The sequence below is a fragment of the Struthio camelus genome, chromosome 12 (genome assembly GCF_040807025.1).
Source record: "Struthio camelus isolate bStrCam1 chromosome 12, bStrCam1.hap1, whole genome shotgun sequence".
NCBI classification, from domain to species: Eukaryota; Metazoa; Chordata; class Aves; order Struthioniformes; family Struthionidae; genus Struthio; species Struthio camelus.
In genome coordinates this window covers 16,289,037-16,313,257 of record NC_090953.1, presented here as the reverse complement: position 1 = coordinate 16,313,257, position 24,221 = coordinate 16,289,037, and the positions used below count along the sequence as shown (strand labels likewise).

Sequence of the window (24,221 nt, the reverse complement as noted above, 5' to 3'; positions counted from 1 at the left end):
CATAAAGATGAGTGTTAGAAATCACTAATCTGTAAACAGTTTTTTAGAAATATGGCAAGTCAGTATCAAAACAAAACCAAAGGCCTAATGCACAGTTTCTTTTTTAAGTTATTTTTGGAAAGCCTGTCCTTTAGTTAGAAAAGTGTTACTCCAGAATTTTTTTAATGCATTTTTTATAATGCGTAAACAAGAAGATGGAAAGAAACAGGTTAAAAACCAATTGTTTATATGTAACTTTTTAGGGGTTTAGAATTAATGGAAATATCATTTCCCAGTGTTTTTCCTGCTTTTTAACATGGCTAAACTCTGCCAGTCAGACACTGACTCTTTGCTGCTTTTAGAATTTCAGTTTTCTCCAATTAATAGGAGTATCTTACATTTGTAATCTTTAGTAAACACATCCAATTTAGATCAATTGATCTTTTTTCAGCACCTTAAACAACTCTGTCAGTTTTATCACTTTTGCTGTATTTAACTTTGTTACAAAATAGTAAGCTCATCAGACTAATATACTTACAGTGAATATATGAAATTAATTTAATAGAATGAACTTTAAAAAAATAATCTACTGTTCATACTTTTGAACTAGAGTAAATAACATTCTATGCTAAATATGCTTAACGACCTTGAATTAAAAAGATTTTTTGCATGCATCACTTGTTGTCTTCTCTCTTGAGAAGTAAACGCTATAAATTCCAAAGGTAAAACTATATCCAGATTGTATTTTCCCATCATTACCATAAAAGAATTGGATTTCATGTGACACTAGAATGTGGTTCCACAGTATTTCAAACTATGTAAATCAGGGCTGTTGCCATCTTGCCTTCTCCCTTTTCGGTTTCCATTATTTTACCCTTTCATTGAACTAGTGTTACTACTTGTGCAACTAAGTTCCAACTCAAGGAGCTGAGAAGGCTGAAAATTGTCTCTGAAAAAGTGATTTTTTTTTTTTTTAGCTTAGCTTCTTGAATCAGCTCTTGCACAGTCACAGAAGTACCAACACTGGCACAAAAAAACTGGTAGGACTATACTTCTGAAACAGGTGGAGGAAAGTAGGACCACAGCAGCTCCAGCTTAGTTCATTTTGTTGTCTGTTGGCTTAAGATACATTGAAACTGCACCTTAAAGAAGTGATGGCCCAATAAATTGATGCACTTTTTCAACTTTGGTAATTTTAATTAAAGATAGTTAATATTATATCTCTTAGCCTGGGTGGATTATACTGGACCAACCAGATGCTGCTAGTCAGCCACAGCAACAGCAACAGGAATCTCCTCCACTGCCTCCAGGTTGGGAAGAAAGGCAAGATATCCTCGGCAGGACCTACTATGTCAATCATGAATTCAGAAGAACACAATGGAAAAGACCAACTGCTCAGTATGTCTTTTGGCCTGAAAATTCAGGTCTTACATTAATTGCCAGTTTGCTCTAAATATGTTGAAAGTGAGAGCTAGAAAATAAGGAGGTTGGGATTTATTAGTGAGCTTTCCCCATTTTAATCTTCAAGCCCATCTATAATGGTCACTGACTAATGGTCAATTTAATTGCACAGTTCTCTTCCTCTTCTCTAGAAGATGTATGTTCAAATGCGGACGTGGTTCCAGTTGTAAGAGATAGTAATTGTAGTAATGGAAAATAATTTTTTTTTTCTGTTCTCAGTTCAAGGACTAATTTCTCCTTCCTAGCAGTGACTGTATGAAATGATCTATCTTATTATTTTTCAGCTTTTGTCCTTTAGCATTTGAGTTGCAAAAACTATCTGATTCTTTAGTTTGACTTATGCTTCCTACTGTCATGGATGCTAATTCTTTTTAATCAGTGTACGTTAGTGTTATAGCTTATGACTGCTGCTTCTTCTGCCAGAATAAATACAATGCATGTTTTTGGTGTTAGCCTAGCTTATCCATTACTGTTGAAAGAAAAAATGACCACTGTACTGCTGTCAGCTTTTTTTTTTTTTTTTTTTTAATATAGGGACAATGTAGCTGTTGCAGATATCGGTAACATTCAGTTGGAGGCCCAACATGCATTCGCCCATCGGCGACAGATATCGGAGGATACAGAAAATCTAGACAGCAGGGATTCCCCTGAGGTAAAAACAGTATCGAAATGTTTCTGAAATGCAAATAATTTTTGCCTCTAGTTGAAAAAAAAGCTTGGTTTAAATATTTGTAACTTGGAACTAATTTTTAAAATAAGTATTTTCACTATATTCTTTTTAAAGAGCTGGGAAATTATAACAGAAGACGAGGCAACAATGTACAGCAATCAGAACCTTCACATACCTCTACCACAGAGTAACTGTGATGTTCAGACTCATCTTGCAGAAGAACTGAATGCCAGACTTAGTACTTCTGGAAGTTCAGCTACTGGCCAGTCAGCAGTCTACACTGTAAATTATTTTTCTTATCATTCTAACACATAGAGATATTTAGAATATTTTACCCAAAATGTTACTACTGTTAGAATTAGATGCAGTACCCCACATTAACTGTGTTCTTAATTTCTTCTCAAATGTAGAGAATTTTAAGAATGGTTTTGTACTATGGAATTCCCCTTTAAGCAAATGTTTTATTCTTCCCCGCTTTGTTTGTACAGAACAGAAATTTTTCCCTGAGACTAAAGCAGACTTGTATTAACTATATTCTGGTGTGTAAATTTATCTTTTATTCTAGTTATAACGCTGTATGAACATACTGATTAAAAAGTACAGCTGAAAGAAATGTCTGATAATGCTGAAAGTGTATTTCTAAGGGAATAATGCTGTATTGATATTTTCTTCCCACTTGGACAAGGTCTAAGATAAGTCATTTTTCAATGTGAATAAAGTTTAGATAGGGATGAGGTTTTATGATTGGGCTGAGTAAACCTGATGACTTTATAGTATTGAAAGAAGGGGTCTCACTCGTAAGGGTTTCATAGCCTGTCATAGTCATCAGCTATGACACTTGTCTGACTTCTTAGTGAGTCTATTGGTTTGCTAACCCAGCAGAAAACTATTACCTCCCCTCCGCCCCCGCCCTCTGTTTTCTGCTGATTTAGCAAGTTGAAACAGCACACTGGTCTCCTTTGCCAGTACAACAAATGCCATATTGGCAAAGGGGAAGCAGCAGGAGTACATAGCCAGTAGTGAGACTTCTCTTTTTGGTGGCGGCAAAGCAATTAAAAAAGCTCAGCTGTCTTGTGAAACCTGAACTTTACAAATAGGCTTGTTACCCGATACATTTCTTGAGAAATCCAGTCTCCATTGAGGAAAGCCTATACAGAGAAATAAGGTGACCCAGATCTTTAAGATTTTGGTATTTACATGAAGCCTTTAGCTTTTGTGGTGCTGAGAATGCCATTCCAAATGTGAGTTGAAAGTATATTGATTATGTTTTTAGGTTTGTAGCTAGTCATCTCCAGTGCTGCTGGAAACAGTAAAGTAACAGTAACAAGACTTTGCCCACCTTTATCTGTCTTTGCCCTTTAGAATAGGGTAGTGGTAAAGCTGTCATTCATCTCAGCTTGCTTGAGTAGCCTAAGCAGAGAGAGAGGCAGATGCTTAAGTTACTTGCAGGATGGAGCTGGAATGAGTCTTTCCTCCCTTTACCTCCCCCACCCCCTCCAAAAAATTGTAAGAATAGGATCATGCTCTTCCTTTGAAATGTCCTAAAAGGTAAGTAGATAGGGCAAATCTTTCAAATCAGCTTGGAACTTCTGGAGCAAGATGAAGTACAGTTGCTTAATTGTAGCAGATGAGATATCTGAAAGATCGCTCTAGCCAGAAAGGTAGAGGCTTATACAAAGTCCAGGAATCAAATTGCCCTTCTCAGAAACTGGATATCTTGGACTCTCATATCTTCTTATTATTAACTTAATCTACTGTCTAAAAAATTTTGTTAGCTGGTGGAGACTTTAGCCTATTGACAGGGTACACAGTAAGCTCCGTACTAAAAGTCCAGTTGTAATGTAGCTAATTGCTATTAACTGTAATGTCTTAAATGTCAAAATGTTTATTGTGAGGATTTTCAGAGCTTCTCTGAGCTTGTGTGTTATTCTATTTTGAAGTTATAACAGATGCTGTGAACCAATGCTTAATGTTTCTTGCTGTGTTAAAACAGTATTTTCCAAAAAGTAATATTAAAGATATTTCAAAAAAAAAACCAAAGAAAAGTTGTTCAAGATGAAAACTGTAATACTTTTAAGAGTGATCATCATGGAGTGTTTGCTACCATCCTCGAAACTGCAATCCTAACTAATGTGACATTCCTTTTCACTATGTCAAGAATCATTCCAGCAGAAGAGGTAGTCTGCAAACATACAGAATTGAGGAACAGCCTGCACTTCCAGTGGTATGTCATTTTCCAAAAAACACAAGCTCATGTAGCAGAGACATTTAAAGATTTTTTTTTCTCATGTAAAACTTTATTTTGACTATGGATTATGTGCTGACATTTAAATGAGATTTAGCCGTCTGCTCCTGGCAGCGATCCTGACAAAATCGCAGTTATATAAATCTAGCAGGATTGGAGCTCACTTGTAAAGCTGTCATCTTCCAATTTCATGTTTTTGGTTTAACAATAGCTTAATGGATATAGCCTGCTGAAAGAAGTAATTTTCCCATTCTACTTGCTTTACAATTAAAAGCTGTTCTACCATCCTTACGTTATGTTTCCATGGTGACATTTTTTATGAGCCTATAACCAGAAGTTCTAGGCTGGATCAGCCAATCCTAGTCCAGGTTTGTTAACAGCACTTTCAGTTCTTTTAGACAAGGAGCTTGAATTAAAAATTAAAAACAAATCTTTTGTTTCTGTCACTTCATACTGTTCAATATGGATTTAAATACTACTTTTCTGTTTTATCCAGTTTGTGGAAAAAGAAAAAAATCTTTTTGTGTGTGTGTGTATACATACATACATATATACGTATATGTGTATATATATGTATGTATACACACACACACGTATATCTACACCATCTAGGTTACGCTTTGTTAAAATTTGATAGTGGAAAGCCTTTTCTGAGTGGGTTTCATAGTTTTATTAACTATTTTTTTTCTTTTGTTATCACAAATGCTTAGTTACTGCCTACTTCCTCTGGATTACCCCCAGGCTGGGAAGAAAGACAAGATGAAAAAGGAAGGTCGTATTATATAGATCACAATTCTAGAACTACTACTTGGATAAAGCCGGTTGTACAGGTACTTTGTGTTGTACCTATTACTATTTCCATTCATATAACGTTTTAAGTGCATCACATAATAAAGTTTAGAGACCCTTTCGAAATACAATTTTGAAAGGCATGAGCTGAAAAAGAACTGCGTAAAGTATCTGATAGGATGCAGCTTGAGTTAGGAATAGTAATATTTATGACAAGTTGCTCTAAATTAAAAATAATAATAATTCAGTTTCTGAATAAGTAAATAGTTTTCTGCCTCTGTCGATTCTCTGGGTATATACAATACAGTGGAATATAAATTATACTTGTCTAATTCCATTTTCTAAACAAATAAAGACTTATTCAGTCCTCATGCTTTAAAATAAATGTCAGTCGACATGTCGTCTCCTAGGCTCCTGATTTTTGTATACTGTCTCACAAATGAAAGGTTAAGATCCAGATGCAAAAAGGTGTCACTGCTATGTAAGTTTCAAAGCATGAATCAAAGCCTAGTCTTCACAGACTCATAGTCAAATTCTTCTGCTGTCTTGGACTCGTTCCAAAATGTGTCTTAAAAATCTCCAATTTTAAATTGAAAATATCATTAACTTTATTTCAGTGGTTACATGCCGCCATTCACAAATGCTTTAAAACCTCATTTAACCATCCAGAACTGTTAATGTATCAGGAAAGTCTTCTGGAGCATGATAGCTCTTTGAGAAGCATGAAAAACTTTTGTTAACTTCTATAGCATAATCAGTGATTGCTAGTCAATGTTGCTTATATTAGACTAAACAAATCTGTGTACAGTTTGGTATTTGCTTGACAAAACTGCTGTCATCAATCAAAAGTACAGATACCTTAACAGGAAAAAATACGTTGCTCTACTGGGGTTTCTTTTTTTTTTTTTTCCCCCCCCCCCTGTTTTGTCACAGATTGCTATAGAAGCAGGTCAATTGTCAACTGCCCAAAGTGTTTCTATAGGACGGCAACCACAGGCAACATCAAGTGATTCATCCCAACAGTCTTCTAAGCAGCAGCCTGAAACAGAACAAGGATTTCTCCCTAAAGGCTGGGAAGTCCGACATGCACCTAATGGGAGACCGTTCTTTATTGACCACAATACCAAAACTACTACATGGGTAACGGAAAACTATTCTCATGGAGTAAAACTCTAGTTGCTCTAAAGTCAGAATTTTGCTGCTTTCAGCAAGCTTCCATTGATTTCTTTAGTGCTAGGATTTCATTGCTAATTTCTTTCTTTAAAAAACAAGCACAAAGGAGAGAGATCTTCCAATGTAAGTTATCGTCTGCTGTGAGCAAACGAGGTATTTCAAGTAGCCTGTTGGATTCATCCAAGATAGCTATGTCATGTCTCTTAAGGAACATATGCAATAAATGCGAAGTCATTTTAAATATCTGTGGTGGGTAGAACACTGACTTTTACAGACAGGATTTAGTGCTTGGAAGGAGGAAAACACTGATATGTAAAGAATTCTGTTGTGGAGATGTAAAACATCTAAATGATAGTTCTATCATAACAGTAGAACTGTGATAGCTTATATACCCTGTTAACAGAAACCACTTCTGTAAACATTTCTTCAGCAAGAGATCTACTATCTTGAGTTCATCACAGAATTTGCATTGTACACTGTGCTATGTGAATTCTTCCAAGAGCAGGCCAGGTGCAGCTACAGTATGGATGAGGGAATTGTACAACTGTGCTTCCACTGAGTGATGCTGCACAACATTAGGCAGTGCTAATGGGCTTCAGCATTTAAAGAGTAGGTCAGGATTACTGTCAGGTGAAAGGAAAATATAGAAAAATACATCAAAATTGATTCAAAATAAATATTCATTTCCTCTAGACTGGAATTACATCATTTTAATTAAGCACACACACACAGTGTGCCAGAAACCGTGCGGGAAGATTGATTTGGCTCAATTACACTAAAATTAAGTTAAATGAGGATTTTTTTGTTTGTTTTTGTTTTTACAATAAAGTAAGAGGATTTAAATAACTCTGAGCATTAGAAGATGGCTATAGATTACTAGAGGATTGAGAATCCCCAAGAGTCTGCCTGGCTGGGGAATATGTAACAATTAGCTAGTTGGTACCAGGTGTATTTTTTACATGATCACTGGAAAAAGAAAATTAAAAAAAAAAAAAAACCCAACATACTGCTTGCTTTTGTTTTCAAAGGAAGATCCAAGATTGAAAATTCCTGCTCATCTGAGGAGAAAGACTTCCCTAGATCCAGTAGACCTAGGGCCCTTACCAGTAAGTAAAGCATTTTACTTGTTTTGCAGATGTAGTAATTTAAATACTTAAGTTAATGCTCTCAAAACTTCTGCATTAGAAAATGCAGTCTGCTCTTTTCATGCAAACAATATCTAATTGTGAATTCTAGTGTTGAGAGTAGATAGGGCAAAATATCCCTAGAACCACAGATCACTTTGGGTTCTATGTAAACAGTATGGTTAGGAGTTTCTATTAAAAGTTTTTATCTCCTTTCTATAGCCAGGGTGGGAAGAGAGAACTCACACGGATGGAAGAATATTCTACATAAATCACAGTATGTACAATATAATATTCTCCCACTACTCATCTTCATATTACTAATCATTATCTAAATTAGTGGAACTAATGAGAGGATGCCTTTCAGATACAAAGAGAACACAATGGGAAGATCCTCGACTACAGAATGTGGCAATAACTGGACCAGTAAGCTTTCCTTTTGCAGCTTTATATATATTTTTTGAGAATATTGTTAATAGAATCCAAGCAGTCTCATCATTTATCAGATACTTGGTGTAGAGGATAAAACTTCTAGCATTTTTGAACGAGGCATTTTCATTTATTTAGAGACTGTTCAGAAAGCTTTCTGTGGAAGCGATCTTTAAATGCCACAAAGCAAAATCACAGTTCCTATAGTAACAAGAAAAAATTTCCTCACAAGTGGGGAGAAGGGGAAACTTGAAGCATATAAGAAACTTCACTTATTTGTTATCTTGAACAACAGTGTCCAAAATAAAACTAGCTCAGTTTGTGAAGTAAGCTTCCAAAACGTGAAAATTGGCTTTACAAGGAATGAAATTCATTTTCAAATGAAAAATAATTATCTAGCCTTGATACTTAATCTCAAGCACAAAATTATCAGGCCTAATTGCAAAGACGACACACATTATAATTATAGATGGGTTTTAGTGTTCAGCTGATATCTGTGTTTATTAATAGCCTACATATGTAAACAACCTTCTCTCTCCATGGAAAATAGGTGTTTGTAGCCAGGTTTCTCATGATACAGCAAGGAAAGAGTATTATGTAAGTCACCAAAGGCATTTTGGTGTCTCTGATCTGGGCCAGTCGGTGATTTTAGTCACATCAGTAAAGTAGTAAAGAACAGGATAAATTCTGTGGAGCGGATTAGAACAGATCTGTTGTGCAAGGCAGTCTTTTGTTCCAGAGATTTCAAATTGTCTATACATTTATAAATTGGAAGTATACCCAGTACTTAGCAAAACATATATTCTTCAGAACTGAAATGTGTTGTGCATGTTTCACAAATCCAAACATGTTTATATAAAAATAATTGTTAGTAGAGTATCTCAAGTAGGTTTTTTTTTTTTTCCCCCCCAAAAGGCTGTGCCTTACTCCAGGGACTATAAGCGGAAGTATGAGTTCTTCAGAAAAAAGTTGAAGAAACAGGTCAGTAGTTCTCGAACAGAAGGTTAAGAAACTTATGTCCCTAAACAAATAAAAACTTAGGTTACAGTGAAAGGTAATAGAATTTTTGCAATCTGCTTGAAGAAGGTAGAAGATGGAGTACCTGATCAAAAATGCCTATGTGAAGCAGTGACTAGATAACGTGGCATTTAGTCGTCCAGTAGGGATTCTGACTTTATGGAGTGACGAGACTGAAAGCAATCTAATTGGAAAAAGTAGAAATTTTAAAAGGTTTACAAAAAAAATATGGTGAACCTGGAAATAGAGTGTCAGCAGAAAACATTGGAGATCACTGATCTAGCATTTAACAGTTTTGGGAACTGGGAATATGGAAATAGAAGTTCTCAGAATGGATTTTAGACTGTTGAGACAGAAAAAAAAGGCTCAGTTTAGAAATCATGACCCATCCTGTCATCTTGATCAGGCTAGAAGACTGTAGTAAATTGTTATAGTCTTAAAATCTGAGTTTGAGTCTCATTTGCAACTTCAATCCGAAGTGGCAATGCCAGGCACATTTATAACATAGAGCATAAAAGATCATGAATAGCATCTGGATATCCAAATAATAATGAATCTTTCCACAGCTGCCATCAAATTTTGGTATCCCTAGGGGATATTTTACATATGTAATACCGTTTGATATTAGACCCAAACTTCACCTTTTACAATCCAGAACCATCTCTAGCCTTTCTGTGACCTTTGCGTTTTGAGATGAAGCATAAATTGTACACACTTAACTAGGTGCACCTCACTTTACGTGCTCCTAATTCAATAAGCTTGCCATTCGTTCAAATGTCATTATCCTAATCTGGGAAGTGATAGATAGTTCAGCCACACAATATAATCATATCAGTTTAAGAATTAAACACATACGTAGCTTTTAAAGCATATGTTACCATTGCCTTTTAAACATTGACAAATACATGCATGATAATTAGGATAATGGATTGTTTTTGAGTTGAGAATTAATAACGAATGTTGTTCAAATCAGCAAAGTTTGGTTTTAGTAACCCATTTTAATATTGCTTGGACTTATTTTTCTTAAAAGTTGATTTGCTACTAAAAATAAGGTTTTCTTACTTAACTCAGGAATAATTATTCTTTGCTGAAGAATAATTTCTTTCAGCCAACCTGTAAATTTGAGATATAATATTACATGCTATTTGTAGTTTAGAAAACGATAAATAATGCACTCTTACATGCGCAAGTAATTATTTTCTGTCTGTAGTTTGGATCAAATTGTGCATTACATTTAAATGACAAATAGGCATTACATTTAAATGCAGTATTCAAAATAGTTTTTTTTTTTAGTTGAGCGTTGAAGGTAGATTATTTAAGGAGAATAAGAAAATAGAAAGGAAGTATATTTGAACATGTGCTCTTCTGATGCATTTCTTGAATATTTCTGCACTCATAAATTCATTATTTATTCTCAGTATGTGACTAGCCCTTTGAAATTTAAAAGATAGTCTCATTGCATCATCCCATTCTAGTCATAGATAGAAACAGAGGGGAAAAAAAACCTCTTTCCCTGTTTCTACTCTCATTGAACTTCTCAACTTTGCCTAAAGCAATCCCTAAGTAAGCTGGAAAAGAAACGGAATCCAGAATATAGTCTTTATTGTTCTTGGATAGCGATTTAGAGTTTCAGCAAAGTTTTGTCCCTAGTTTATAGTGTTTTGGCTAACTTTGAAACTTCAGCAGCAAATATGAGCACTTTGGATCTTTTGTACTGAAATGTTTTCATATAAAAAATATAAGTGTAAGCCTTGTCATTTGTTTCTGTGACTTAGTTAAAACTGAACTGAAAAGTGAAGTATATCACAGCACACTGTTCCAAAATAATTTTATTTATGAACGTTTGAGGTTTTTAAATAAGCTTATAATGTGGTGAATTTTCATAGTTAAAAAGATTCCATGCCTTGATGCAGGCAAAACAACTGAACACATTATTAACAAGGAGTTATTTTAATCCAACTTTCTTAGGAGGAAACAGAACTTTATAATCTGAAATTCTTCGTGCTAGTTGAATCAAATGTGAATGGAGCCACTTCTTAATCATACTATGCTATTTTTCCTAATTATTTAAGAAAAGGATGTTTGTCTTTTTTAACTGTTCACAGAATTTGCATTCGCTGCAAGACTGAAAGATACTACTTTCTGTTCCATTATTCTGTATTTTCCTTTTTTTTTTTTTTTTTTTAGAGTGATATTCCAAATAGATTTGAAATGAAAATTCATCGCACAACAATCCTTGAAGATTCTTATAGGAGGATTATAGCTGTAAAAAGAGCAGATTTCCTTAAAGCAAGACTTTGGATTGAATTTGATGGTGAAAAAGGTTTAGACTATGGAGGAGTGGCCAGGGAATGGTTCTTCCTTCTCTCTAAAGAAATGTTTAATCCTTATTACGGATTGTTTGAATATTCTGCTGCGTAAGTAATACAATTCTAGAAGACACAATACCAGTTAGGAAAGGCAGGTCAATTGTTATCTCTCATAAATACTTTAAAAATGTAGTTACTTTTCATTCATTTATTTATTTATTTCCCTAACCCAAATAGGGGATTTTGGTTGATAATTGAAGTATTCTGCACCTTTTTCTTGCTTTGGCTGATGAATGTTGTAGAAATAGTATGTGTATATTTTCTTCGGCAGTCTAACATCCATGTAGTCCTTCTTCAGAAGTGTACACTTGCAACTATTATATGTATTGCAACCATCTACTGCTTGCAGAAGAAAGAGGCAGTATGTAACAAATAATGCACAAGATATTATTCTGACTGCTTTTAAATTAATAGGAGTTAAGCCCTTCTCTTTAGTGTATCTCTAACTCACAAAGCTAGTTTGTGATGTTTCAGAACTATTCCTGCTACAATAATAGATGCGTACGTTGAATATCATTTACTATGAAATTAATGATTAGTCCAACTATATATATTTTTTTAATTTCATGAAAAGTAATACCTGATTTACATCGTGATATCTTTCAGATCTTCAAATGTGAGATTGTTCATATAGTACAAAACTTTATTTTTCTTTTTTTCCTCCGTGAACCCTACCCCACCTTCAGAGATAACTATACTCTGCAGATCAATCCAAACTCTGGACTGTGCAATGAAGATCATCTTTCTTATTTCAAGTTTATAGGTCGTGTAGCTGGAATGGCTGTTTACCATGGCAAGCTTTTGGATGGTTAGTATTTATTTTGCATAATATGAAATTTTGATTAACATTGTATATATTTCGAATTTTAAGTTGCATACTATTCAATTTATTTGTTCTTCTTTAAAGCCTTTTTTATTCGTCCTTTTTACAAGATGATGCTCCAAAAACCAATAACACTTCATGATATGGAGTCTGTGGTATGTAATATGCTTTATTGCATATGTTAGGTTTTTGAGTTTGTGTTTAGTTGTTTTTATTTATTTTTAATTGTATTGTGAAGATTGAAAGTGCAGAATTCAAGGAACTTTTAGGATAATTTTTTTGTAATAAGTCTAAGTAGTTTAGGTGTTTGAATTTCTATTGACAAACAGAGAGACCTAGACTAAGTCAGTTAAGCTGCATTGAAAACTTGAGGATAAACTTTGTATGATATTTTCTTAAAGCTGTTTTCAGACAGTAGGAGCTTTAGAATTAAATAGAAATACTTATAACGTTAGGTTCCCTATCTCCACCCTTTTACTAAATAAGTTTTGTGCTTCTTGATTGTTTAAAAAAAATTACTTATGTTTCAGAAGGCTGTAAATATTAATGATTAATATAAGCTATTAGATTTTTAGGGAAAACGTCCTTTATTATAATTTTTGTTTCCAGGGTAGTGTTTCTTGACCGGAGTAGTCACAGACAGAGTAACTTTTATTCAATCTTTCTCTAATTTATTACTGTTTTTTCTGTCCTGTAAGAATACATAATATAGTTGCTATACATTCCTGAGTAATAGGATCTTTTTGTTCAGTATTTTTCAGTACGGTATACCTCAATCTTCATGCCTTTAAGGCTCTTTGTAGTCATAGCTAATACTAGAGGGAAGATAAATATCGGATGAGGGACAGAAGTCCAAAATATAAGACTAGACAATGTTGTGACATTTTAACAGAATGTTGCTATGTGAGAGATTTTTGTTAGTCCTGAGAATGCTGGGTCTTTGGTTTCAGCCATCTTTAAAGGGCTTTTATAGTTCTGTACAATAGCAGACTCTGTGTATCCAATATAGGATTATTCTAGATACTTTATTTTGTCTGTACTATTTTGAGATTGTACATTGGAACCTTGTAAGATCTGTATGTCATGCTCTTAATGAACAAAGTACTCTCCCTAGTATCAAGAGATTCTTCTCTTCAGTTTGGTTTAATGCTGAGAATATTCTGTGCTAATGAACACTGGACATTTGTTTTCAGAAGAGATTAATGATTTCTCCTGTAGAAGAGATCTCTCCCTTTACATGTCTGCCCATAGATGCAAGATAGTATTTATATGAGCAGTAGGCTCTTCTAACTTGCACAGTTACTTATTTGGTAAAGGACACAAGAAGGATTTATATTTGTTCCGTTCTTAGTACCTGATACTTCGTTTAACTGTTTGTTTTTTAAGGAGTGTGAGTGATTGCATTTTAACAACTAACAGATTTCTGAGTTTCGAGGAGCAATGATTAAAATATGATCATTCTCAAACTGACTTCATGTACTCAGGTTAAAGCTGCCTTTTTCAGAATTACTAGCTTGTGTATCCAGTTTGAAGATTGAGGTAATTTCTTTGGATTTTGGTTGTTTTCCTTTGAAAAGCTCTATCGTGGTAGGAATGTCTACATCAAAGCGGTAGAACTGAAGTTGTGAGCTCAAACCTGATTGATTGTTCTGGAGAAAATAAATATGTAGGTACTGATTAGGCCTTTTTATTGCATTGGTTTGTCTAATTTTCCTCTCGTATTTTGGCAATCCGTTCATACCAGTGCCACATTTGGCACCAGCAGCAATTAGGCTGGCACAGTTCTTTTTACAACTAAACTTGGCGCCAAAACACTGAAAGGGTTACCATTGTTGTCCTGGACAGCTGTGGTACTTTAAACGGGAGCTTCCTCTGTAGCAGAGGACCAGGCCATGGGGTTCTGTATCTATCTGTTAATGGATAAGGAACAGCACTGAAAAATCCAAAGGGAGTGTTACCATTTAGTTTTCAGTGTCCCGTGAGGAAAGTGATGAAAGAAATGGGAGAATCTCATATATAATTCATGTTTGGAAAATATTTGTACTACATAAAATTGAATTAAATATTTCTTATTTCACATTTTTTCTGTTTTAAACTTTTTGTTACTGCTTCATTGCTAGATGTTTTCCAGTATATCTTCTTTTTTAAAACCTTGAAAAATAATCATTTCTGCCTTCAATATTGAATGAAGTATGTGCTTGCAGGTTTTGACAGGTAAATATAAATAAAATTACTACTGCAGTTAACCTAGCAAACACCAGAAGCTTTCATTTAGTTGTATGAGGTGTAGAAATAGTTGGTGTTTTTTTTGTTTTTCCTCCTGTATCTATTTCAGATAAGTCTCCTGTGTTCATTCACTAAACTTGTAACTCACTTTTAGGATAGTGAATATTACAATTCTCTGAGATGGATTCTTGAAAATGATCCAGCAGAACTGGACCTCAGGTTTATAGTTGATGAAGAACTCTTTGGACAGGTTAGTATATTTATGTAAAGTAGAGTAGACAAAGCATGAAACAAAACACTTGTCCTGGGAAATTAACTGATTTTTTGTCTGTAGAGTACTAAGAAAAAGCAGAATACCCTCTTTCGGAGTCATATTGGTTTGTTCATTTAGCCTCTTACTTTAGCGGGCAAATGCCCGTTCGTTGTTTTATTAACGTAGCCATGATGTAAGACTTGGAGGTAAGCTGAACAGTTTTGAAGAACAGCTCATGTTTTTTTTCTTAAATAATACATTGAGATGTAGCTGTTGCTGTGAATAGAGCTAAGATATCCATCTTCCTACCGCATAATCTTGGGAAGAGGTTGGTCCTGTGTGATTGGCTTGGAAAAGATTTGCTCTTTTGGAAATGGTTGGAATCATAAATTCTCCTGATAGGTAAGAATGGGTTTTTTTCTTTAAACTGTTCAAGAAAACTATGGAATAAACAAGTGTAGTGTTGTATAGAAGATTGTCCAAGGTAGGTCATGTAGAAATACCATAGATCTTGAACAAAAAGTCTACCTTGCAGACGCCAACTAGATCCAAGTAGGATAATAGCTCTTGTGGTCTTGTGTAACTAAAATGATCCCAAGCAGGAGGATGAAAATGTGGATGCATAATAGACTGAAAAAGAAGTGTTTGTCTACTGAGGTTCTGGCAGTATTAATCATTATGTGACAGACACGCATATCAATTCACTTGTTCACTGAGATCTCTCTTGAAATTTTTTGTAAGTGTTTTTCCACAGTATTTGGGAAAGAGGCTGGGTTATTGGAAGTGCAGAGAGTGAAGTCAGCGTTCCTGAAAACTTACATGCAAACTGAAGTTACTTACTGTAGTTGCTCAGCAGTAACCAAGGCTGCCACATGGCAGTCTGGCATCCCTTAATTATACATAAAGGAAAAAAAAAAAAACAAACTATATTCTTTATTCAGGTGACCTGTGAAAGTGGTTCTGTTTCTCAAACTTTTCAGATTCTGCACTCTTCAAGAGATTACTAAATTACTTAATATTCACACTTCAGTTATATACATATGCATATCTTTTATATATAAAGACCTATTCTGTATATCACATTTAGACCCATCAGCACGAACTGAAAAGTGGTGGATCAGAAATAGTTGTCACCAACAAGAACAAGAGAGACTACATTCAGTAAGTAGTGTTTCTGTATGCAACGTACCTAACTGGATAGTCCCCCTAACAATAGGGGCTATCTGTTGTTTGCTGTATTAATAAAAGGAAAGCTGTTGCTTTGTATAAAAATTGTTTGTATCTTAAATGTCCAATTTTTTTTTAACAGTCTTGTGATTCAATGGAGATTTGTGAGCAGAGTACAGAAACAAATGGCAGCCTTTAAAGAGGTATATTTTTAAATACAAAATACATTCTTCTAAAAACTTGTTCCATGTAATCTTAAGTTTTTTTTGGAACACAAGATTCTAAAGACACACAGATTGTATTGTTACAGGTATTAAAAAAAGGCAGTGACAAGGTTCGCAGTGACAACTTTGAATTATCTCAGATTTTAAAAATAACTATTTCTTGATCTATTTTCACTGAGATGTTTGATTCATATTGGAAAGTTCACTTATTTCTTAATTTTGGCAGACAGCTTTAGCTGTAATGCCAATTACTTTATCAGTTTTGCAGAAATTGAAATCAATCTAACAGTTTTAAGTGAAATTAGCTGTTTATCTATGTTTATATAAATTATGCACAACTTTCAGTGGAGTACAATAAAGAAATAAGCAAGATCAAGTCAGAATTAGAAATACATAGCCAAACAAGTGCGTACTGGTGCCCAAACATCTATATTTCATGTATTGCTATGTCTTTTGTTTCTTAAAACATATAAATGTAATTCTCAGTAAATAAAAATGCTTAAATAATGTCTACTTGATTTTTTTTTTTTAAACTTCCCTTATCTTTTTAGGGCTTTTTCGAGCTAATACCACAGGATCTGATTAAAATTTTTGATGAAAATGAACTAGAGGTAAGTGTATAATGGACAAGAAAACAAATTATGTTAAAACTGAATGTTACCAAATTAAACTTTGGGGGTTTTGTGTTTTTTTGTTTTTTTTTTTAATGTAGTTATTAATGTGTGGACTGGGAGACGTGGATGTGGCTGACTGGAAACTACATACAAAATATAAAAATGGCTACAACGTAAACCACCAAGTAATACAGTGGTTCTGGAAGGTATCACAAAGTTCTCATCTATTACTTAAGAAAATGTATTCAAAAGCTGCTGCTTTTCAGCTGTGCTAGTTTATCATGCGATTCACTGATAGTTAGGTAAATATTTGGCTATTAAAACTCCTGAGAAAGAAGAAAACTGAACATGAGATGTATGGTATGAATGAAATACACAACTCTGAAAAAACTGTATGTCTGACTGGGGTGTTAAAAATACTTTTATGTAGCTCTCCCGGCACGGTTGCGCTAAAGAGGTGTTAAACTCTTCTGTTTAATAAATTACAAGAATTTGGCTGCTGGTTCATAACATCAGGAAACTTCAAAGAAAATAGGGGCCAAATCTTCAAGGGAAGTATTTTAACAGCCTGCTAAGCCAGTAACCATATTCTTGTTACAGTGCCATAAAAAAAAATACTGACTTCATAGCTTTTAGCATTAGGCAGAGAAGTAGGCTACGTGTGTCATAAAAATATAAGAGATAATGATTTAGAAATGGAAACAGTGTTGCTTGAATCTGCTAACTTAAAACCTTCATTTAAAATCTTTCAACTAAGTCTTTAATCATAATTCTCATATACAGGCAGTCTTAATGATGGACTCTGAAAAGAGAATAAGATTACTTCAGTTTGTTACTGGCACATCACGTGTACCTATGAATGGGTTTGCTGAGCTGTATGGTGAGTACTTATGATTGTGTTTACAATATAGGGATTAAGTAACAGAATCTGATGTTGAAATTGTCGTGATATTTGTCTTTAAACATAGGCACGTTTTTTCTCAGTTTCTATTTTAAGTTAGTATATGCTGGCAGTTATAATTGTTATAATTAGTACATGCTGGCAGTTATAGAAGCAGAGTTAGAGAGGACTCTCTTGGCCCACACGTGTATTTCCCGTGTTGTGTAGCTAGTTCATTTTAATTCTATTTTTGGAAGTTTTTGAACGTATAGGACTTCTCTAATGAATCTAGGATTTAAAGTTCTAAAGAATTTTGCAGCGATCCCTGTGTAATGTCTGACTGAGCTTGAAGAAAATTCTCAGTTATTTAAGATGCAATTAGTAAGATGTGCTGGCATCAGCCATTAACGTAAGATTCCTGTGAATTCCCTAACTGCTCTTCTCTGCTCACAAGCCACAGTTGTGTGGCTATGATTGTTTGTAGGGCTACAGTCTAAACTGGATCACTGAAATCACCCAAGTTAAAAAATAATGCTGAAAGAAAAGTAGTGAACCTGCAATGCAGAGGTTGAAACAAGTAGAGGGCAGTGGGAACAGATTTTAACACCAAAACCAGCAAGCCCACTGAGGGAAAACTGGGGACAAGTGGACAGAGCAGTCCACAAAGCTTGGAGGTGGTTTGTTTAAGGGAAATCTGTTTTCAACTGCCATCAGCTATTATGGTTTTTGCAGGACTACTTTGTATTTATTAAGGCTGAAGGTGCTAAAGCTCCTATGCAAATGACTGAACAGCCTAACTTGCATATTTGAGTGAACATTTCCTTCTTTATAAACAAGATAGTAATTTGTTTATAGAACACTGGAATTCTAAAGAAATAACTACCTCCTGCGTGCGCATTTCTTCCTCTCTCCGTTTTCATCGTAAATACTCCGACTTTTATTTTTCCATTCCATCAGTCAATGACTTAGAAGTTCCAAAGAGAAAGCCAGTGCCCTCAGGGGACTTGAGCCCTGCGTCTGTTGATGCACCTAAGCCGTGCTGCTACTGAAACTGCAGCTTATACTCATTGCAGTGCAACTTGGTCAGGATTGTACAGCCTGTGGATTTTTGTCTGTTTGACTAAAAACACTACCAGAGAGACAGTTCAGGAATGATGTAGGGAAAAACTGCTGAAGCTCCTAGCTCCCTTTTGCCTAAGGATTAGGGAGTGCTCTGGCCTAGTCCCAGTTTCCCCCACTCTGTAATAAAAATTTTGATTTGCAGTTGTCTTGCGTGGTGCTTTGTTTTTTCTCTTACGTTTATTTCTGCTTTACTGTGGCCAACGTACCACCCTCAGTAAATCCCATAACGATCACAATCACGTTTCTAGTCCGTGCTGGTGTTTGAAGAACTACTGTAGGTGGGTCTTCAGTGCTCGGGGGTGGTGCGTGGCTTTTCCTGCGGCAGGGCTGCTGCTGCGGCCCCTTTCCTCCCCACGTCCGGGCTCCCTTTCTTGGAGCTCGCTTTGTAGCGGGAGATCTCCCTCTTGTGGCCAAGTAAGGGATTTCCAGTCATAAAAAGGGAGTGCTTGGTGTCCGGAGAAGCCATTTAAATTTGAGAACTGGGATGCTGAACAGATGGGACTTGCTTTTTTTTGTTTTATGTTTTGTTTTGTTTGTTTGTTTGTTTTCTTCTTCACCCCAAGTCAGCCTCTGGTTGATTAGTTGGATGTCTCAGCAGCAGACTTATTCCTGCCTAGCTATTAAAAGGCAGTTTTATCTTCTTGCCACGTTGTAGTAGAATGCAGTATTGGGTGCAGAGTTGCTCCTCTGCTTCATCTTTCTTCCAAACAGTCTTTCTAGTTGTCTTTTCTAATCAGTCTTCTGTGTTGAAGAAACATCTTAGCCAAAGAAGAAGGTAAAGAAGAGAAGGTGGAAGTGTTCCCACAACTGCTGACATATCCTTCTCCCTGCTTATGTTATAGGATGAAGCGCTCAGTGTCTGCTCTCATCTCTGTCTAGTCCATTCACTAGATTTGTAAAGAGTGTAGCTTCTGCTCATAGGTATTCCCTGCCTTTTTGTGTATGTTAATAGCTGTGGGAGTGTTTTCTCCTCTTCTTTAATTTTCATCTTTGGGTATATTGCCTTTTTTTTTTTTTTAACATGTATGTTGGCTAACATCTTCTTCCAAATCTACTTGATTGTGTTTATTAATAATCATTTGTTTATATATTTTTGTGTATATAACTATATGTTATATAATTCCATTTTATTGTGAATACATATTTCGGTTTTCCTCATAGCTCCGTAAAACTGCAAATAGGTTCTTTACTGAAAGTACACTAAAATCTATAGTAGCAGTGCTTAATCATGCCTTTTTATGCATAATCTCTTTTTTATAAATAAAAAAATTATAAATAAGGGAAATAAGTTATCTGCAGGCTGACTTAGATTTGGCTCTATATATGCTTTTGTCTGTGGGCCCAAATAGCCCGTACAATAGCTTGATTTTCTTGACTTGCCAGTTGTAGCTTGTGTTTCCAGAAAACATTCTGGAGAAGACATGAAAAAAGAGAAGGCAGCTCTCTGAATTATAAAACTGAATTCATTTCACAGGTCTTCCAGTAAAAAGAAATAAAAATTGCTTCTCAGTTTCTCACTATAATTCCACAGCCAGACTTAAGACATGGCAAGCTGTTGAGAAGCCTGCCACTGGCTGGTAAGTGCTGGTAGAAACAGGCCTGATTCTCAGGACAGACGCCTCAACAGTACCATCGAATTTGTCATCCCTTGACATGAGTAACAAGACCGGTATTAAGAGTTCCTGTACCTCTGCTGTACCTGTATTCATGGATTTCATTACTGCTGCCTGTCTTTAATCTGAAACATATTTCACATCTGGCACTTCAGAGGCAGAAGACTGCTTGTCCTGAGGAGCTTCCTAGTTGTACTGACGGGCTACTTGTAGAATAATCAGAGGAGAAGCATTAAGCTGAGAGGACACCCACCATCAGAGACAGTCTCCTCCTGCTCTTTGACAAGATAGTGAATTTACTACAGAGTCTTCTCCAGAAATATACAAATGCTTTAAATAAGATTAAGGAAATGGTTACAAAATGCCCTTTGGATCCACTTAGGGAGAGTTGAGAGGTTAAAAAAATTGTCAGATCTTACATGCTGTAAGACAGCTGCCAAAGGCACAGGTGTAGGTGGAGCTGTACCTGCTAGCCAAAAAGTTGTTTCAGGTGTATGTGCATATCCCTGCAGCACATACATGGTCACTGCATTTCAAAAGGTCTCAATTACTCTATTCTGTTATTGTCTAGGTAAAGGTATACACTGAATAATTTGTCAAATTATATAACCTAGCATATTTAGTAATTAGTGTACATTTCTAGATTTATACATTCAAAACTTACACAGTTTAAAACTATCTTCTGCATACATTTGCTATGCCGCCTACTATACATCTGCATTTAAATCTTGAATTTCTGTGTTTTAGGCATGAAAGTCTCTTAAAACTAGGAGCAAGAAACAAAATACAAGTGAATTGGAATCATTGAGTACTACTGAACTTGCGCTATATTTGATTCACGTAGGCAGCTCCTGCTAACCTTAAAAATGGATGACGAAGAGCAATGTATCTCATAACTTGCTAAGGATAAAGAATTTTCACCCCATTATGAGATGTTCTTTTAACATATTTTTCCCTGCAGGTTCAAATGGACCACAGTTGTTTACAGTTGAACAGTGGGGTACCCCTGAAAAACTGCCAAGAGCTCACACCTGGTGAGTATTTATGTAAATTATGTGCTTAAGTAAGAGTGATAAAATACTTAAGCGTTCTCTTCTGTCTTTCAGCTTTAATCGCTTGGATTTGCCTCCATATGAATCGTTTGAAGACTTATGGGACAAACTCCTTTTAGCGATTGAGAATGCTCAGGGTTTTGATGGGGTTGATTAGGCTACAGGCATAAACTGTATTGGTACAGTGCTGCATTCTCATTTTAAGGGTTTACAAACAGATTTGAAATTTCCAGGGACTACCGTTGTATTTAGTCACTTGGCTATTAAATCTTCATAGTATCACTTGTAAAATAAGTAAGTATTAAAAATTCACTAACTTTTGAAAATGTATTTTGCCATTTCCACAGTTTTGCGTACTTTGCTAATAACCACAATACACATATTGGGTAGGCCAGTGCCAAGTAAAGGTCAAAAACTAAAATATCTTTAAGCAGTTACCTCTTCTACATTATTTGCCAGATTGTCCTACAGTAAACTACTGAAGTAAAACTGTCAGAGGGGAAAAAAAAAAAACAAAAAAACTTTGCAGAGGGTGTAAATTTGAATTGCTGCTTTAAGAGGAACAACTGAAATGATTTAGAAATGTTTTTAAAAACATTAAAGACTTCATGTAATGCAGCATCGTAGTCTGTGCTGCTTCAGGCTGTTTGCTACAGATCTGCCCAAAGCACCTTACAATTCAGCATATTAGGTAAAACATTGGAAAGCGTTTGTTTGCATTATCAGCTATCAGTTTGCAGAACACTGGCTTGTTTATACATTTTTATTTCTTAGATTTCTGTTTCTGGCTTACTTTTGTGAAAACAATATAACAAAACCAGGACTTTTTTTATATAAGACACTCAAGCAGCAAAATTCTGAATTGTAATGAGAAATTATATCCTTTTTTGTCTGAATTTGTATACTTTCATTGGCTTATTGAGTGTTCATCACTTTTTTGATAAATTTGTAGTTTAACGATGGATAATATTTTCAATTCAGCCTTTTGCAACAATCTTAAAGCAAAATTTTTATGGATATCACAGAGTATTAATTACTGATAGTTTGAGGCCTTTATTATCCATTCTTGCAGTATTGCACTACGTAACAATAAATAACATGTTTACAGGGTTTTTTGGGCCAAATTCAGCAGTCTGTTGCGTGCAGACTTCTGTGAACTCTAGAAGTTATGCAGATGTAACCAGAGGCAGAATTTGGTCCTATAATATGTTTACAGGTTATGCTAGTTTCTATAGCTGCATTTTTTATATTTTTATTTCTCCACTGTTAGTCTAGAAACCAAATTTGTTGATACAGTATAACCAAAGTCATAACCAACTATGTGCAATTTATTGTAGATCAGCTCTTCATATAAATATTAGTTTGATTTCTTTTGTAAATGTGGGTGTGTTTTGTGTCAGTGTTAGCACTTCTTGTTTGAGCAAGTGCTGGTTAAAATGATCATCAAATCCAGTTCTAAAAAAAAAAAAAAAAAAAAGTTCGTTCATATATCTGACTTGCTTTAATTTGAACATTTTATTACCTATATGATCTGAGGAAATAACAGTACCTAGCTTTGGCCAGCAGATTTCTGTTTAGTCACAGTCTTTATAAATATGCAAGAAGGAAGTGTAGCACATCTCTATAAAGATATGTAAATTATGTAACAAACGTAATGGGTGTTAAAGGGATATTTAAAATCCCAGTTTGTTTTATTCTTTGACTAGATCTTTAGGGCTGAGAATATTACATGTAAATAAAGGTAACTTATACAAATTTTCTGAATCTATATGCAGTTTTGTAAAACATGGAATGATATATCAGTAAATCTGTATAGATTTGAATGTAGCAGTATTTGTTGCATACTTTAAAGTATAAAATAAGGATCCTGAGAGCCGTAAATAAAAGTTTATTCTAATAAAAAGCTGTGACTCACTTAATTGAAGTGCAAATCAGTAGTCTTGAAATAGCAGAACTCAGTCATTTTAGTGCTTTTAAGTACACTACAGGCAGAAGTTTGATAGATTTCTATCTTCACTATAATAACGCTTCTATTTTTATGTAGGTGCTGAGGTTTAGAAGCACTGTTTTCTAGTGTTCCACTCCCAAGGCATGCAGTCTTTGGAAAAATTAATGTGCTTATAAGAAGTTCTAGATAACTGTGAACGTTCATTGTATTGTCAGCCTGGAAAGGCTGACCTAGGAGTCAGGGTGAGACAGAGGCACCGCAGAAACCTCCACTCTCTGCTGAGCAGGGAGTGGGCACTGTTCCCACAGAGCTCGATTCCCAATGCCAGCCAGGGGAGGCACCCTGGCACACTGGGGGCCTCTGCCTGGACAGAGCTCCGGGGGAGGGATGCTGGGGTGCAGGTCTGGACTGTTGGGAGGGCCTGGTGCCTCTCCCAGGAGCTGGGGCAGCAGTGGCCTCCCCTGCGGGGGCTGTGCTATGAGCGTGGCGCTCGGCTGCCAGAGGAAGGAGTCACGGGAGAGGATGCGAGCAGGCTGGGTAGCACCAGGGAGGATGAACAGGAGGAGATCAACAGAGTTTTTGCAGAGACCTTGCAGAGGCAAGAGCCCAGACCACACAGTGCCAGTAAGGAGGGACAGCTAGAGGCCGTATGTGGTCAGGTGGTGGATGGACATTCCCAAGATGGGGGGTGGCTGGAAACTTATGACTTCTGGCAGCAGGAGAAAGGTGGCTCTCCACCTTTCTCCACAATATGGGGCAGCCTGGATAGTCTTCTCCTTGATCCTGCAGGTGCAGGGGAAAGGCTGAGGTTGGAGTTAACTTGCAGGGTGCATCCACTACTGGCCACGTGGCTGGTGTCACAGGCTTTTATGTGGCTCTCTTTGAGAAGATAGGATTGCTGTTGTGAAACAGGACCCATTTGACAGAGTAGGAGCTTCTTTGCTGATAAGCTTACAACCTGAAGAGGAGGGCTTTCAACTAGGTTTGTTGAGGGGTGGTGATACTCATTGGCAGTTAAGTGAGGAAGCTGAGGTCAATGGTGC

General features: G+C 35.7%; 1 protein-coding gene across 4 annotated transcripts in view; it reads left to right on the top strand.

The window, feature by feature from the left end:
* Positions 1 to 23,147, top strand: part of NEDD4 (NEDD4 E3 ubiquitin protein ligase) — a 71,261-nt gene extending 48,114 nt beyond the window's left edge. Inside the window, exons 10-30 of one of the 4 annotated variants that reach the window (XR_011143636.1) lie at positions 1,208 to 1,377; positions 1,975 to 2,092; positions 2,225 to 2,392; positions 4,269 to 4,334; positions 5,066 to 5,185; positions 6,078 to 6,284; positions 7,346 to 7,423; positions 7,664 to 7,718; positions 7,809 to 7,867; positions 8,786 to 8,851; positions 11,075 to 11,304; positions 12,013 to 12,064; positions 12,164 to 12,234; positions 14,460 to 14,555; positions 15,646 to 15,719; positions 15,868 to 15,928; positions 16,501 to 16,560; positions 16,662 to 16,769; positions 17,347 to 17,443; positions 21,140 to 21,212; positions 21,285 to 22,686. Coding sequence is in view for 2 of the 4 variants with exons in the window: in XM_068957901.1 (XP_068814002.1) it covers positions 1,208 to 1,377; positions 1,975 to 2,092; positions 2,225 to 2,392; positions 4,269 to 4,334; positions 5,066 to 5,185; positions 6,078 to 6,284; positions 7,346 to 7,423; positions 7,664 to 7,718; positions 7,809 to 7,867; positions 8,786 to 8,851; positions 11,075 to 11,304; positions 11,943 to 12,064; positions 12,164 to 12,234; positions 14,460 to 14,555; positions 15,646 to 15,719; positions 15,868 to 15,928; positions 16,501 to 16,560; positions 16,662 to 16,769; positions 17,347 to 17,443; positions 21,140 to 21,212; positions 21,285 to 21,387 (2,202 nt within the window). In the remaining 2 variants the exon portion in view is untranslated. Of the gene's footprint in view, positions 1 to 1,207; positions 1,378 to 1,974; positions 2,093 to 2,224; positions 2,393 to 4,268; positions 4,335 to 5,065; positions 5,186 to 6,077; positions 6,285 to 7,345; positions 7,424 to 7,663; positions 7,719 to 7,808; positions 7,868 to 8,785; positions 8,852 to 11,074; positions 11,305 to 11,942; positions 12,065 to 12,163; positions 12,235 to 14,459; positions 14,556 to 15,645; positions 15,720 to 15,867; positions 15,929 to 16,500; positions 16,561 to 16,661; positions 16,770 to 17,346; positions 17,444 to 21,139; positions 21,213 to 21,284 lie in introns of those variants that run through there. The other 3 variants (XM_068957901.1, XM_068957900.1, XR_011143637.1) reach the window with 3 other exon arrangements.
* The last annotated feature ends 1,074 nt before the right edge of the window (positions 23,148 to 24,221 follow it).